This window comes from Lycium ferocissimum, chromosome 2 (genome assembly GCF_029784015.1).
Source record: "Lycium ferocissimum isolate CSIRO_LF1 chromosome 2, AGI_CSIRO_Lferr_CH_V1, whole genome shotgun sequence".
NCBI classification, from domain to species: Eukaryota; Viridiplantae; Streptophyta; class Magnoliopsida; order Solanales; family Solanaceae; genus Lycium; species Lycium ferocissimum.
In genome coordinates, this window is record NC_081343.1 from 39,552,396 (window position 1) to 39,567,713 (window position 15,318).

General features: G+C 33.4%; 2 protein-coding genes and 1 long non-coding RNA gene across 4 annotated transcripts; 1 reads left to right on the top strand and 2 right to left on the bottom strand.

Annotated features, from left to right (window-relative positions):
• Positions 1 to 3: 3 nt before the first annotated feature.
• Positions 4 to 3,425, bottom strand: LOC132036891 (probable galacturonosyltransferase-like 1). 2 transcript variants are annotated; one of them, XM_059427309.1, is made up of 3 exons: positions 2,834 to 3,425; positions 1,065 to 1,620; positions 4 to 236 (listed from the first exon to the last, which is right to left on the bottom strand). In XM_059427309.1, exons 1-2 carry the CDS (start codon positions 3,362 to 3,364, stop codon positions 1,066 to 1,068), a joined length of 1,086 nt encoding a protein of 361 aa, XP_059283292.1. In that variant the 5' UTR covers positions 3,365 to 3,425; the 3' UTR covers positions 4 to 236; position 1,065. The 2 variants fall into 2 exon arrangements, with proteins under 2 accessions (XP_059283292.1, XP_059283285.1); XM_059427302.1 differs by having other exon boundaries at positions 4 to 239; positions 2,834 to 3,422.
• A 4,309-nt stretch (positions 3,426 to 7,734) lies between these two features.
• On the top strand, positions 7,735 to 8,841 carry LOC132048036 (uncharacterized). The gene is made up of 2 exons (XR_009412883.1): positions 7,735 to 8,349; positions 8,511 to 8,841. It is a non-coding gene; the product is annotated as an uncharacterized LOC132048036 (long non-coding RNA).
• Positions 8,842 to 12,815: 3,974 nt separating this feature from the next.
• On the bottom strand, positions 12,816 to 14,864 carry LOC132036905 (uncharacterized). Its single transcript, XM_059427321.1, has 2 exons — positions 14,683 to 14,864; positions 12,816 to 13,663 (listed from the first exon to the last, which is right to left on the bottom strand). The coding sequence occupies exon 2, from the start codon at positions 13,620 to 13,622 to the stop codon at positions 12,960 to 12,962; it is 663 nt and encodes a 220-aa protein (XP_059283304.1). The 5' UTR covers positions 13,623 to 13,663; positions 14,683 to 14,864; the 3' UTR covers positions 12,816 to 12,959.
• Positions 14,865 to 15,318: the final 454 nt, after the last annotated feature.

Consider the following 15,318-nt stretch of genomic DNA (forward strand, 5'->3'; position numbering starts at 1 on the left):
AACTGTCATCAACTGTTTAATCTCACAGCATATATATTCAAAAATAGTTCCTCTTAATAAGTACCACAATAAAATAACTGTATACTCCAATATACAAGAAACAGCCGTCACCTTACTCAATTCCCGTACTATATATGAAAAGAAAAGCTTACTGTACACAACACAATCGAGGAGGATCTCCACAACTCCACAAGTACACAGATCTCTACTCTCTCTTGTGCTCCAACTTCTTATAACTTCTGAAAATCAACCAAAGTGCAAACACAAGAGTACTACATTACACAACTCCAAGAAGATATAAAAATAAGATGATCACAAAATTTTAATTAGTGAGTTTATTCAATGCACTTTAACTCAATGTACGTGTATCCCGTATTCATCATGTTAAAACCTATAACCAGTTAATTATATTTTCATAGCAAACCTGATATAATAACATGAAAATACTACTCCCTTCATCCACTTAATGTATGTGACACGATTCGCATTATGAGGATTAAACTATCTAAATTCCAGTGTGAACTCTGACATGGAATCTTCAAGTTTTTTGAAATAAATTCTACATATTTAGAACATACATAAAGAATCTTTAAAAGACACATAAAAAAATCAAGGTCAAAGAAAAGCTCTCCTTTGACTCCCAAAGGGTAATTGTGTCACGAAAAAGGGGAAAAAGAAGTATAATAATATGCTATAACCCATTAAAATGCATACATAGTGCGTAAGAAATCTTTAGATTGTCTGTGTATATTACTTAAATCTTTATTATAAAAAAGGATTTTACTTATATGAACTGGTAGTGTAAAGAATCATTGTGTGTAAAGAATCATTGTGTTATAAATGCAATTTAATTAACCAATTATGGCAGGTCATTATTACTACTATTGTTTTATTGTTGAATTACCGCATCATGCTTTCTTCTTATGAATAGTTACTCGTTATTGAGGATTAGTTTCACTGGATGATACGTAAAAAAACCATCGATACACAAAACTTAAATGCTCATGAAGAAAACAATGTTATTTTGCCGTGAACGATATGTAGGTAGAGAGAAAATTGTATACCTTAAGATTCAAGAACATAAGGTGTTTGCAACAGATCATAAGGTGCCCACAGGGCATCTAACGGGCAAGGCCGGCTCGCATCGAGTCGAACCCACGGCTTCCCTTTCCCGCTCCAATGCAATAGGCTGACCGGACCAGGGTGCAAATCCCTACATAGTCCTCGAAAATTATCTCCACCAAGACCATGTTGGTTCCACTTATGATCAACAGGAGCTATATTTCCAGCAAAAACAAGCAAAAAAGGTGGCAATGAACCCAATTCATAAATCCTCATTCTCTTCTGAAGTTCCATCCATTCTACAATCTTTGTCGTATAATCTCCAGTTCTCCATCTTTCAAGATCAATTACCATAACACCCGTGTTGAAATAACAAGGCTTTCGGTTCGAGAAAGTCAAAGAAAGAGAAGGGTTTGACCAGAAAGTAGGGGTGAAATAAGTAGTGAAATTTGCGTTGCAGTATTCTGGTGCTGCTAGAACTGTTTTTTCACCTAGAGGTGTTGCTGCCAACTTAGCAATGTCATCTACAAGAACAAGATCTGAATCCAGGTACACAACCTACGTGCATAACAAATTATATGTTAGGACTTAGGAATAAGATCTACAGAAAGAATTAACTAATTAGTAGTTTTTCTCTGCATTATGGAGTAGTAAATTTTAGTACTCCTAACAATCATTAAAGAACCTCTAGTGGCGGCAACAAATTTGATCATCGTACCTACTTTTAGCAATAGATTTTGCCTTTGCTAATTGTCATTTCAATCATTAAAAATTTCTAATGACGATGCAAATCGGTTGTTATTAATTAGTGCTTTTAGCGATGGAATTTACATTCGTGAACAGTAACTTTTAAGGCCAAATTTTCCTTCGCTAATCATTTATTTATATTCATTCACATAAGTATAAATTAGTTTAAGTTGTATACATTAGTGTAAAATACAGGGCCATCTCAACAAGATTGGGGCCTAAAGCCAAACTTCAGATAGAGGCCCTAATTATGTTTTTTTTTTTTTTAATAGAAAGATCCTCATATATATTCTTATTTAAAGTCTACTTTTCTAGTTTTTTAGATGCGAAGTCATTAATTACATAAAAGTACCATAAGTCAACTGACAATATAGCTAATCAATCATGCGACTAAAAAAATTCTTCTCTTTTTTTCTTTTATATTGTGCACTCCTCTGTCTCAATTTATGCAACATAATTTGGATTTCAAGAGTCCAACTTCTTTATTTTTATTGTGAATTCAGACATACAATCTTTAAGTTTTTTGAAAAATGATTTATACATATTTAGAAATTACATAAAAGTACTATAAGTCATAATAATTTTTTAAACAAATTAGCATAAAACTTAATAAAAAACCAAAGCCATTGCCTTAGTGGCTTTGGCCTTGGTAAAATATATTGTACACTATCATCAAGTCATTCAAATAGTAATATTTACAGGTAAGACTTCTTAAAATATAGAATTTGATGCTTCGAAAATAAAGATGTTTATATCGCTACACAATGCAACAGGTAAAGGTAACCTATTGGTATAAAAAATAAATGTATATAACTTACTCAATAAAAGTATACACACATCACTACAAAAAAATAGATAATTTGCAGAGGTTGAAATTTGCAATTCGCAGAGGGTTTAGGCTCAGCTAGTTGCTAGAAGAGGCTAAAACCTCCGCGAATTGAAATTTTCAACCTCCGCAAATTACCCATTTTTTCGTAGTGCATCTAAAAGCATAGAAAAGAATCAAATATTCATAAAAAAATACCTTTTGGATACATCCAGGAAGAAGATCAGCGAGGTAATTTCGAGCATAATTTAGAGGACAGTCCAAAGCAGCACGAATCGACGTGGAAATCAAGCCAGCCACAGCTGAATCTTGGAAAGGATAAATGGTGAAATGAAGATAAGGGAATGAACTAGCAAGCGTTTGATTTAAATAATTAGTGTCGGCAGATGAAGAAGCCACAAAGTAAAAAATAACATTTTCAGGGCAAGAAGAATGTTGAAGAACAGAAAGAATCGCAGCCATTGAACCTCGGAGATAATGTGCATCAAGGGTCATGGCTACATTTACTGCATTTTCAAAGCAAATTTCATTAGTGGTAGTAGTAATATTTGTGTCGGTGGAGGAGTAGTAGTGAAGAGAAGGACATGTTGGGGAGTTGTAGAATTTTGGGGCTTCTTTGAAATTGAAGCTGTTCTTGATCTTGATAGCGCCAATGTGTGCAGCAAAGTAGATGGTCCATAAAAGAGAACTAAGGAGGGGCCTCAACTTGAAATTTCCAAGTTTTTGCATTATGGAGCAGCTACATAAACACAGATGCTACACTACTTTCCTTATATATATATGAGTGTACTATATCAGAGGCTCAGTTTCTCTCACTATCCCAAATGGGCAGTACATTTTTATGTAAATAGGATTTAAGTTTTATGTACGGATATTATGATAATTATTATACTACTAATATATCTTAACCTCTTATACTAGTTTGGTTATCATTTTTATTAGGTCACAAATTAATGTTTATCCGAGAAATTTATTTTTAATATGTTTTGATTGAGTAAAATATTTTTTAGACCGTATGTTAGTGACATAATTAGGATTTTCACTGAGGGATTCAAAATATAAAATAATAAATAAAACACCATAAAAGATCAAGGGGATTCAACATCTATTATAAGTACATTGTATATACAATGTAATTTTTCTGCGAAAAAGGGTTTGAATGAACCTCCTTACGTCCGCTAGCTACTATCCAAATCAACACACTAGAACTTAAACTCAAGTAAATATAGGGGTCGACCACTAAAATAAAAATTTAAATTATATGCAGTGACATGGTTCAAATTTTTTATATTATCAGTATAGTTCGTTTAACCCTGATGAACACATTGGTTCTGATCATAACCAGGTTACAATTTTGATAAGAGTATGTTTATCATCCAAACTTACCTTATATATGAATGACCTGATTATGCAAGTATTTTTGTACCATATAGCGGGTACAAAAAATTTAAATGCACTAATAATTGATAGGTTTTAGACAAAATTTTCTTGGAAATACATGAGAAAGCTAGAAGACTAATAGTTGATCACTTGTAGCAAATTAAAATCTGGGGAGAAGAAAGCGTTAAGTGTTGGTATCATGTGGCGGCAATGTCGCTGCCAAAACGTATTTCTTGCCCTGTATGGGCTAACGTGGTACGTGTCAAGAGGGTTTGGTTTCTTTAGAGATAAGCAAATACTCCTATCCATGTAGTTTTGGTGGTTCTTTCTCACTGCTCTTTAGATAACACATCCACGTCCATAGTAGCTCACAGCTGCCCCATTTCTTTAAATATACTTCTCACCCTCTTATTCAGCCAATTCTTTTTTTTTTCCCACTTTTATTAGCCCCAGTACTGAGACGGGTTCTCGACTATATTCGGATTTGCGTAGGGCCCATTCAGGAACGCTTCCTATTAAAGATTTTTTCATACCAGAGCTCGACCTCGAAACCTCTGGTCAAGCGAGGAGCAACTCCATCCGCTGCACCACATCCTTGGTGCTCTTCTTCAGCCAATTCAAAAATTAGTAAAAGAAGAATTAGGTTGTATACATTATTCGTACAAAAAGATATTTAACTATTGTGAAATTGAATATATATATATTGGATTCTTTATCATACTGATCAACTTACTAATTAGGGAGTAATATTTATTATGAAATTTATCTATAATTAGCTTATAGGTGATCGCCCTAATTGGGGTAAATATATTTGTTTTACTGTCAGTGTAAGAGCTAAGAGCCTGTTTAATCAAGCTTTTAAAAACTACTTATTTTGAGAAATACTTTTATCAAAATAGATTTTCAGAGAAGTATTTGGAGTTCGAGCCTGTTTAACTAAGCTTTTAAAAGCTGTTACTTTGAAAAATACTTTTATCAAAATAGATTTTTAGAGAAGTAGTTGGAGTGCGACAAATTAACTTGAAAAGTTTTTTTTCTTTGGTGTTTGATGAAGTACTATTGTGTTTGACCGATATTTTTTTAAAAAAAATTTTAAGTGTCACATTACAAAAAAGACAATATTAAAGTTCATTTTATAGTTAGTATAATCTAAATAGAGAAATAATTTTAAATATCTTATGGGAGACTTTAATTCAGTTTTTTTATTTGGGTAAAACTCAAAACATCAAATAACAATATATATCAAAGATTTTAATCAATATATATATAGTTTAAAACAATGAAAGAGGAGAAGAGAATTATATTTTTATTTGGGAGATATACTGATAAATTAATGAGAGGTGGTTTGGTAAATATAAGTTATTGGTGAGATTTTTGATTTGAAAAAAAATAAATTTTTTGTATGTTTTTGCTTCTTGAAAGAAGAAGAAATTCATGATTTGTGTTCAACAAGAAAAACTGCTATGCTACTGCTAAAAAATACTTTTCCTTTTTGGTTAAATACCTCAGAAAACTCTTCGAAAAACAAAAAAGATCAAACCATGCAACACATGTTTGTCGTTTAAAGAAAGAGCTGGTCGATGTTTCGTAACATTGAGATTTCATCAGACTTTAGTTTATAGGGTTGTTATGGCAGGTGAATAAAGGTACATCACTTCCACCATATAAGTTCGACTTTTTACTGATTAATATGCAAGAAATATAGAGAGGGATCCACACGTCCAAACATCTAGTTAAAGGGTCAATTGCTGATCCCGATACATATAGAAAGAAATTAGAAACTACTAGTCATGAAAAAAAGTTAAGTCATTAATAGGGCCTTCTCTCATTTTCATACCGTGTGAACCGAACACTTTTAATTAAATGTTGCCCCATATTGAACCGAACACTTTTAATTAAATGTTGCCCCATATTAAGGTATCACCATATATACAACAAGATTCTTTTTAATATTTGATCGTGCTAAGCTGAAAATATGTGTTGCTCTTTGATTTTCTTTTTTAATTTACTTCTCACAATTTGGCATGTAACACTCTATGTACCGTGGACTATGGAATATGAATGTTTAAAATCCATCACTGACTTCTACAAAGAAATTATTCTAATATATCTCTAGCTAGGATTGTAGCAAATTAAAGGGTTTTAGGAAAAAGTTTAAATTCTACGAATTAGTGTGGTAAAAAGTATTGATACAAAAAGATCATTTATAAATTAATTATAAGTAAACCACTATGATAAACATTAATTTTCAAACAAAAATAATAACTAACTAGTTATAGATTTGATTGCATTGATTTATAAGAAAATATATACAACTTATATCTATTAAGGAAAAAGGGAGTAAAGATAAGCAATCCAAGAATAGTTCTCCCTCATAATTGAGGGGACCAACTCAGAAGAAAGATGGAATTCTCAACCACGAAACTCTTTATATCAACAGAGGTTGTACACACTTTATTCCAATACAAGTTAGATCCATGTTACCACTTATTGATAAAGGTATATTCACACATGAAAAATTGTCAGTTCCTATATGAATGAGTTGTTTGAAAATATATAGGGCCAATTTATAGATGATGAACATATGATTGAATATGCATGTGCCCTTCACATGTTTGTGCTTTAAGCTTCTAAGTTCTACTATAGCTCTTTAGATTGATAGTTTTGGATCTCTCTGTTGTTTCTTTTTCCTACTTTTATATTCACCTCGTTTGGCAAAAAAGGAGCAGAAAAAAACAAAAACAAAAAAAGAAGTCCTGCGGTTCTCATTTCACATTATAATCGGAAACGAATGCAATGCAAAACAGAACTAATATATTGTCAAAATAAAAATAATTATCAAATTTGATTTCATAGAAATTCACTTTAAAACGAAAGTAGACAATGTAGCTTTCAGTAGTTTAATAGTTTATTCAAGTGTAAATAAGTAACCGATTAATTGGATTTGGATGGATAGAGATATTAGAAATGATGAATCAATTTCTTTTGTACGTATATTGTTTATTTTTTATTAGTACAGTCTGCATGTACTGCTAGATATCCCGAAAACTTTCATTTTTCTTTCAACTGCTATTGCACATAATTTTTCTCCTTAGTTAATGGAGGGCCAAGAATCCAACTGAATAACAATATTTTCATGTCATGAAATTCAATCTCGTGACATGCTACGCTTAAACTATGGACAATGTGGTTCATCGTTCACTTAGATTTGGCAAGTTAACTGTCTGATCAATAAGATTAAGCTTGAAAAAATTCCAACGATAAATTTACTTTTTGATCGCCAAATTATTGCAAATAATACCTGCTGCTCTTGCCCTACTATCACTGAAGATATTAAACATCTCTTTTTTGATTGCTCAAGGGTGACCCCAAATCTGACAAGTTTTTCATATTACCCTACCTGCATATAATATACTCTAATTGATTGGATCAAAATGCAGTATTGCAAGGACTGAACAATACTGAGGACTTCAAGCCAAATACATTAGCTTTCTTATACCCCTCATGCTGCCTTTAATCCTTTGGAATAATATTTGGCTAAATCTCAGCCTCAACCATTTCCAGAAAAAGAATGGTTTGGTAAGTTAAAAAAATTACTGTCAAGTTATATATGGAATACTATTTCCAAACTCATGATCAACAATCTATATATAATATAAAGCTAGGCATAAACAATCCCATGTGGTACCTCTCTATGGCCTTCATTGACATTTATCTTTTTTTTTTTTTTTTTTTTTTTGCCTTTTTGCCTTATTTTTTTCAATTATTTTTTTAAAATTTCACCTTCATAACTCACACCTCTTCATTTTCATAACCCTCAAATGCTTAATGTGTGCATTTATGACACCTTATTGTGCTCCCTCATATTCATTTCATCAGAAGTTACCTATTTATCAAGGACAGAGTGCTGGCTTACAGTAAAAGTATTCTAACTCCCTATAATTTTCACATTCATGATCTTTGTAAAAACTTATTCATAGACAGGATAGCTCTGGTGGTAATAAGTTGCATTTGATGATATACGTGTCTGTTTATCCAGAAAAAGTTGGGTTCGATGAAGCATTGACACTAATATGTAGCACCGGTACTTTCTACATGATAATTTATTTGAAATAGTATGTATCCCATCTCTAATCTATCATTGAGTATCTTTTGTTCATATGATCTTATATGATCTGTTCATTTAGTACAATACATCCTTTTCTTTGCATTTAAATGTACATATTTTGATAGAAAGGATAGATAAGAGGACTTACGTTATATATATAAGATGAAGGTTAGCTTCTTTTCCCCAATTAAGATGATTGTCCCCTGTCATTGTAAAACCACAAAAGGTATATGATGCTTTTACTTGGATTCGCTTTTTGTTTGTTTTTTTTCATATGTATTTTTTCTCTATACATTTGACTTTGTTAGTATTTATGCCTCACATTACATGCAATTAAAAAAAAAAAAACTGACATTATAATTTTTCTATATCTTCTATATCAATAAGGTTTCCCACATCCTGGCTTCGAATAGGCCGTATCGCAGAGATAGAAAGGAAGACCAGTAGAAGATGTTGTTGCTGCTAACAAGGGCTTCAAATCAAGGGTTCAAATACGTGTGCTTTCTTCATATGAATTCCAGGATGTCAAAGAAATGCAAGCAAATCTATTTTTTCTATTTCATCTAGATTTAATTTCAAAATAGATTAGTATTTTGTAAACATAATTTATAGTCTCAGATGTACTAGCACTGCATCTTTGATGCAGCCATCGATTTTCCGAGCGTTCACAATTGCTGCGAGCAAAGATATTTATGACAAAGATTTATTGATTTCCTTCCTTCTTTTTTCTACCGTTTTCTTCTTCTAAAATGCTAAAAATTTGGGTTCTCTTACACTGGTCAGAGGCTGCCCATAACCGGGGTTTTTAAAAGTCTTTATGATGGAAAGAAGGAAAACTGAAAATTAACTTCTATCACTTAATAATAGAATTTAAAATGTGTACACATATATGTTCTCTTTACCTTTCTTTCTCCCATCTCTCTACCCTAACTGCTACTATGACCGTTTAAAACTATTTCTCTTATGACTCCCCCATTGATTCATTAAGAGCCCGTTTGGATTGGCTTATAAGTTGCCTATAAGTTGTTTTTAGCTTTTTTTTTTGAGTGTTTTACTTAAAGCCTATTATTTTGTCTTAAAATAAAAAAATTAATTGGATTTGTTTGGGCAACTTATCTAAAGCAGCTTATAAGCTGCTTTTTTTAAGCCCATCCAAACAGGCTCTAAGTCTATATCAGTTTGCAATCTCATATTTATGCAACTTAAATTCCCTAGACGTTCTCTATTGTTGGTGTTCCGTGCTGGCTGCTGCTTGGGGAGTATGTATAACTTGAAGTGGTTTGATTGCTATCACCATCCAAATTTATCAGTGTAAGCTTTTGCAAGGCCAATTCTATATATGGTATTGTGCCTCTAATTTTTCAACGAAAGCTTGAGAGTGTGCATTCTCCACAGAACAATGCACCAGAGTCTCTTAGGTCCATGAATGGAAGAAGAAAAAATCATGCCCCATTCTGATAGATCAAGTGACACCTCTCTAAAAAAAACAAATATGTTCGTGTATCTAATACTTATATAATCAAACCATTAATCATGATTAAAAACAAATAATCATGTAGTAAAACTACATGCGCTCCTCCTTTATACAATAATTCTAACAATGAAAAGTGCAATTCATTAAGCTCAAATTCTAATAAGAATTATATATTTGAGACTTGATTAATACTTATATAGAGTTATTTCTTATCGGCATATAATAAATAATTTATTTTTATATTTGGATTCAAGTTCAAAAAAATCTTAAATTCAATGAAATTTATTAAACCGCGCGAAGCGCGGATAAATTCCCTAGTTGAACATTAACAATAGGCGCACTCTTCTTGTCAAATGGATGTCTCCCTCTAAATGTTTATGAATTCAACATAGATGGTGCCTTTGAGACACATCTACCATCAATAGTAGTGTGGGTGGACTTATTATCAGACATGAGCATAAGGTCTGAATTGCAGGTTTCTCTAAAAGAGGATATTGCTACTTGAGCTATACATCCAGAAATTGTTGCTTCATTGCACGGACTAGATATTGACATTTACCAATATGTTTCTGCTAATTGTGAAAACAGGCTCGTGTGTATTAATTGATCTTCATCTCAAAGTACTTTAAACTCAACATATTTTAAATGATTGCAGGTTTTTACTGGAGGCCATGGGCCTACTGGTCATGACACTCTTCAGGGATGTCAATGTGGTGGCAAACAGTCTGGCAAATTATGGAAAAACTTATGCTCCTTCCGATCTAAAATAATTGAGGTTTTAAGCTTGGAAAAGAAATTTACTAACTCCTTAAAATTAAGAAGAGTTTTGACTAAAATATCCTTAATTATAATTTTTTTTTCCTTTTTAGGTTGGCATAATTATAATGAGAATGTGTCAAGGCAAATTTAAGAAAGAGAACTAAATACTTTCTTGATTTTGTGAAACATCAATTATTTTGAACTAATTTTTAGAGGCTAAACCTCAATTATTTTGGATCGGAGGGAATAGTGTTTAACAGTCTATCTAGGGATGTTTATTCAAATCACCCTTCCAACTATATTTTTCATTTTATCGCAGAGTGAAATGGGAGCAGCCTAAACTGTGAAAACGGGGTTGTGGTAGAACAATACAAGCGTCGTGCTGCTAGGCGAAGCAGCCTGAATGCTGCACCCTAGATGCCGAAAGTCCAGACGAGCAAAGTCTATGAAGATACGAATTCTACATTAATACACGATTCTAAGGATACCCGTAAAGTCATAACAAGGATTCGGGTCCAAAAGTCAATCCAAAATCCCGTCCCAATCCAAAAGGTTTAATGAACGGCTTTTTTCTCTGCCCACCACCCATGAAAAGATAGACTACATAGGGCCTCTCAGCCCGCCCTGGTTCAAATACCATTTTATCCTACCTCGCTCACCGCCCCTCAGGCTTAAAAGCCTGAAACTCGAAAATCAGTTCCGACATATACTAAAACACCTTAATAATTTAAGGGCAAAGGTGCAAATATACCCTTCAACTTTGCGATTAGAGCAGATATACCCCTCGTTACGAAGGTGGTGTATATATACCTTGCCGTTACAAAATAGTACAAATATACCCTTTTCGCTGACGGATTTTAAAAAATAAATAAATCATTTAGGTTATTTTTAATTAAAAAAAATGCCACGTGACTTTAAAAAAAAGTCTACCCATTTTTTGTTTTTTTGTTTTTTGAGTAGACATACTTTTCTAAAGTCACATAGTAATTTTTTCTGGTGTGTCGGGTATTGTTCGTTTAAAAAAATATCTCCATGACTTAAAAAATAAGTCTACGCATTTTTTTAAACAAACCAAACCCGACCCATCAGAAAAAGAATTACTATGTGGCTTTAGAGAAGTATGTCTACTAAAAAAAATGGGTAGACTTTTTTTTAAAGACACGTGACATTCTTTTTAATTAAAAAATAACCTAAATGATTTTTTGTAAAAAACTCATCAGCGAAAAGGATATATTCGCACTATTTTGTAGCGGCAGGGGTATATATACACCACTTTTATTACGAGGGATATATCTACTCTGAATCGCAAAGTTGAATGGTATATTATGTTATTTCCAGCGAAAAAAAAGTTCAACTTCGTCACACTACAACTCAAAACAATAACGTTTTTAACCCTAGTTACTTATGAATGGGGGATATAAATTATTGTAATCAAAACACATAAGATGGTGTTGTCAATTAGCAATGGTTCTTTGCCGACAGCAAACAAGTAGCCATCTGAAAGTCTAACAAGTCATACATGTTGTCACAGCACCGTCTACGACACGACTGTACACAAAGGAACAACGTAACAGCTTCCTTATAAAATCATTTATTGCTGCATCATAAACTGTCGAATTCTGCTGAGGTCAATAGCAAACGAGAGATGAAAAATCTGTCCTGATGTTCAAGAAGCATCATAAATCCTCTATTTCACTCCTTACCACGCATCTTACTATACTCCCAAAATGCCATTATGTTAACAGTTCACGCTAAAGTCCTAAGACACTCAACTAATATAGTAGAGACATGCTCGCTACTATAGCAAATTGACCTGTAGCTTAAACAAGTGAGCTCACACATTACTCACAATCGTCAAAGATGAACTGATGGATCAGGCAATTGAAGGAGGAATAGCCATCTAATAGGGCAGTGGAGTATTCCTCCAGAATGCAAGTTTTGTTTTCTGCGTCTACATATTAATCATTAACACCCACAGCACAGAAGTTCAACATGTTTTTCAAGCAAATCAATAGAACAGATGTGTTTTTGTCATTTTCTCATCTTTCAAAGGCAATATTTCTCAATCACATTCAATCTACATTTATATAAGACACGAGGACAAGCCATTAATTTTGCCCTACTAATCACTATCATAACTAATTTCCTCAGTAAACAAGGATGAAAACGAAATCTGATGAACAAACACAATCAAACGCTCGTACTGAATTCCAGTGTCACAAAAGATTGGACCTGTTAGTATCAGACACCAAACTTGAAAGCAAAAGAAGTAAAATATCCAACAGAGCATGCCAGTCTACATAAAGGACATATACAGATGAATCAAGAGTTAGAGCAAAGGTTTTTTGGGTATTTTTACCCCCGGGTATGGAAAAAGAAGCAGCTACAGCAAGCTCTCATACTCATATAACATGCATGTCAAGGCGTCAAGGAAAAATAAACATGTTACACGACCGAAGCAAAGTGCAACCCCACTAATCGCATCAGTTCATCTTTGCATTGCAACTCCGAGTACAAAAATTCAACATATTTACAACCATTAAGAATGATTACTACAAGTTAGTATGAGGCAACAGCTTCCTGAGATGAAGGGGAAAGTTCATTCAGTAACCAAACAAATACAGGAACACAAGAAATCCAACAAGTAAGAACATAAACTTCAAATTATTATCTGCCTGACTTTGAGTTGACTGTGCAGCATTGTGAACATTTGCCCCGCGATATACAGGAGGATACCCATATGGGTAATTTGGTGTTGCACCAAATGCAGTTGGACCAGGGAATCCATTAAACTGAAAACTGAACAATGATGGGAATAATCCACCGAAACCAGCAGACATTGTAAAGTTACCAAAACTCGCACTTGCTCCTGGAAAAATCCCTCCCATAAGACCAAACGCAGGGTTAGGAAAAGTATTTGATTCCGGTGGAGGAGCTGTTTCAGGTCTTTGCCCTGCTGGCCTTCTAGGTATTTCAACTCCAGGTACTGGTTTCGATCTGGGATCAGTTGATGTCCTCCCTCTACCATAAAGAGGAACTAACTTCTCCTCTTGTATAAGGGCCTTACAAACAGGGCACTCATGGCATTGTGAGTGAAGCCTTAGCCATCTATACAAACATGGCCAACAGTAGAGGTGACCACAAAGGGTCACAATAGGGTCTTGTGCTAATTCAAAGCAGATGTTGCACTCAAAATCACCAGCATCATTGTTGCCATTTCCCGAGGAAGAAGAACTCTCATATGCCTTTGCTTTTGAGTTCTGCATATTTCACCCAGTCTTAATTAGCACACAGAAATGCACTTCACCTGTCAATTGCAAGGTACCCATATTAATTCCAATGTTAGCAACCAACATTCCTCGTGCATACACACAGCAAATTTGAAAACAAAAAAGATAGTCAAAAGGCACTACGAATGCGACAAGCAAGATCCAGAAAACCAGAACGAACGACAGATGAGCGTTAAGAAAACTGAACCTAAATCATTTGCTCAAAATATTTTAACTTGGCGAGCACACGTTTTTCAGTAAGCTAGACCCCTATGTTGTTTAATATAAACTCGGACACTCGAGAAATCTGTTGGACATGCCCAGACCTCTAGTCAGTTATAGACAGATTTCTAAAAGGTCAAATCTTTGATGATTCCATCATCTATGACTGAGTTGCGATGACATCCCCGTGATACCAAAACTAGCTATCACTATACAAACATTCAACAAAAACAGAGATGAACCTTTTCTTTTGCTTGAGTGTTTGATACCATCAGAATGATATATCTCTTTATATCTCAATTAAAATGATGTATTACAACCATAACAGGCTTTTACAAATAAGATAAAACACTATCTCAGTTTGAAAAATTCTATAGCCTGGGCAATTTGCCAACGAAAAAAACATAAAACATGGATCAAATAAGCTCGAGATGAAGAATTCCACCCCGATTTCATTCTTTAAGGCATTATCAGTTTGAGCTGATTTCTGAAAGAAGGGTTTCCTTTAATAGAATAATTCAACCATATTTCTGTTACCTTAAATATATTGATAGCTTTTTGAACGCGAAATTAGACAACCCATTGACGAACACCTAACATTTTAATCATGACCTATGTACGAAGATGTAAAGCAGAATTATGTATAATGATAATGAAACAAAAGTATGTATTATAATCATAATTTAACCTGATAAACTGTGACAAAATTGCTTAAATAGCTCGCGATTTCCATAAGATGCAAATTTAAAATTAAGAATTACAAAAAAGAATGATATAACAGACGTCAACTAGTTTAGGATTAAGGTAAAATTGATTGAAGAATTATAAAACTTACCGATTTGGACGAGAAAGAATGATGATGACTTCAAACGATAATCATTCTATGGATCTCTGAAATGTTATATATTATGTATAATAAAAGAATTGACCAAATCGAAGATTCTAGGGCTTTCTACATACTTTGGAATTAGACGTGTTTCAGATTCAAAATCTTGTAGGAGAAAATTTAGGATGGCAAGTTTCCAGGGGATTTCGGTCTAACTTCAGCCCTCCCTTTTTTTGTTCTCAGGTCCAGTTAAAACCCAACAAGTGTTGGGTATACATTACATTAGAATGCTTCTAAAATTAACCAAAGTATATACTCCCTCACCTCCCTTTGATGTGACAATCTTCCAACTTTAGAGCCCGTTTGGATTGGCTTATAAGTTGCTGATCTGTTGTTTTCAACTTTTTTGAGTGTTTGGCTGGTTAGCTTAAAATTATTTTGTGTATAAAATAAACTTAATAAAATAATTAGGTCGATTTGGGCAATTTATCTAAAGTTAATAAGAGCAAAGTGACGAACAAATTATAAGCCAAAAAAAAAAAAAAAAAAAAAGTTAGGCTACCCCAACTTATTTTATTTTTTTGGCTTATAAGCTGTTTTCAGCTCATAAGCTGCTTTTTTTAAGCCCATCCAAATAGGCTCTTA

Excerpts from the sequence above, each read along its gene's own strand:
- LOC132036891 (XM_059427309.1), bottom strand. The coding sequence starts at position 3,364 with ATGCAAAAACTTGGAAATTTCAAGTTGAGGCCCCTCCTTAGTTCTCTT. Across the intron at positions 1,621-2,833 it reads TTCCTGGATGTATCCAAAAG|GTTGTGTACCTGGATTCAGA; the intron begins GTATTTTTTTAT and ends TTATGCACGTAG.
- LOC132036905 (XM_059427321.1), bottom strand. The coding sequence starts at position 13,622 with ATGCAGAACTCAAAAGCAAAGGCATATGAGAGTTCTTCTTCCTCGGGA.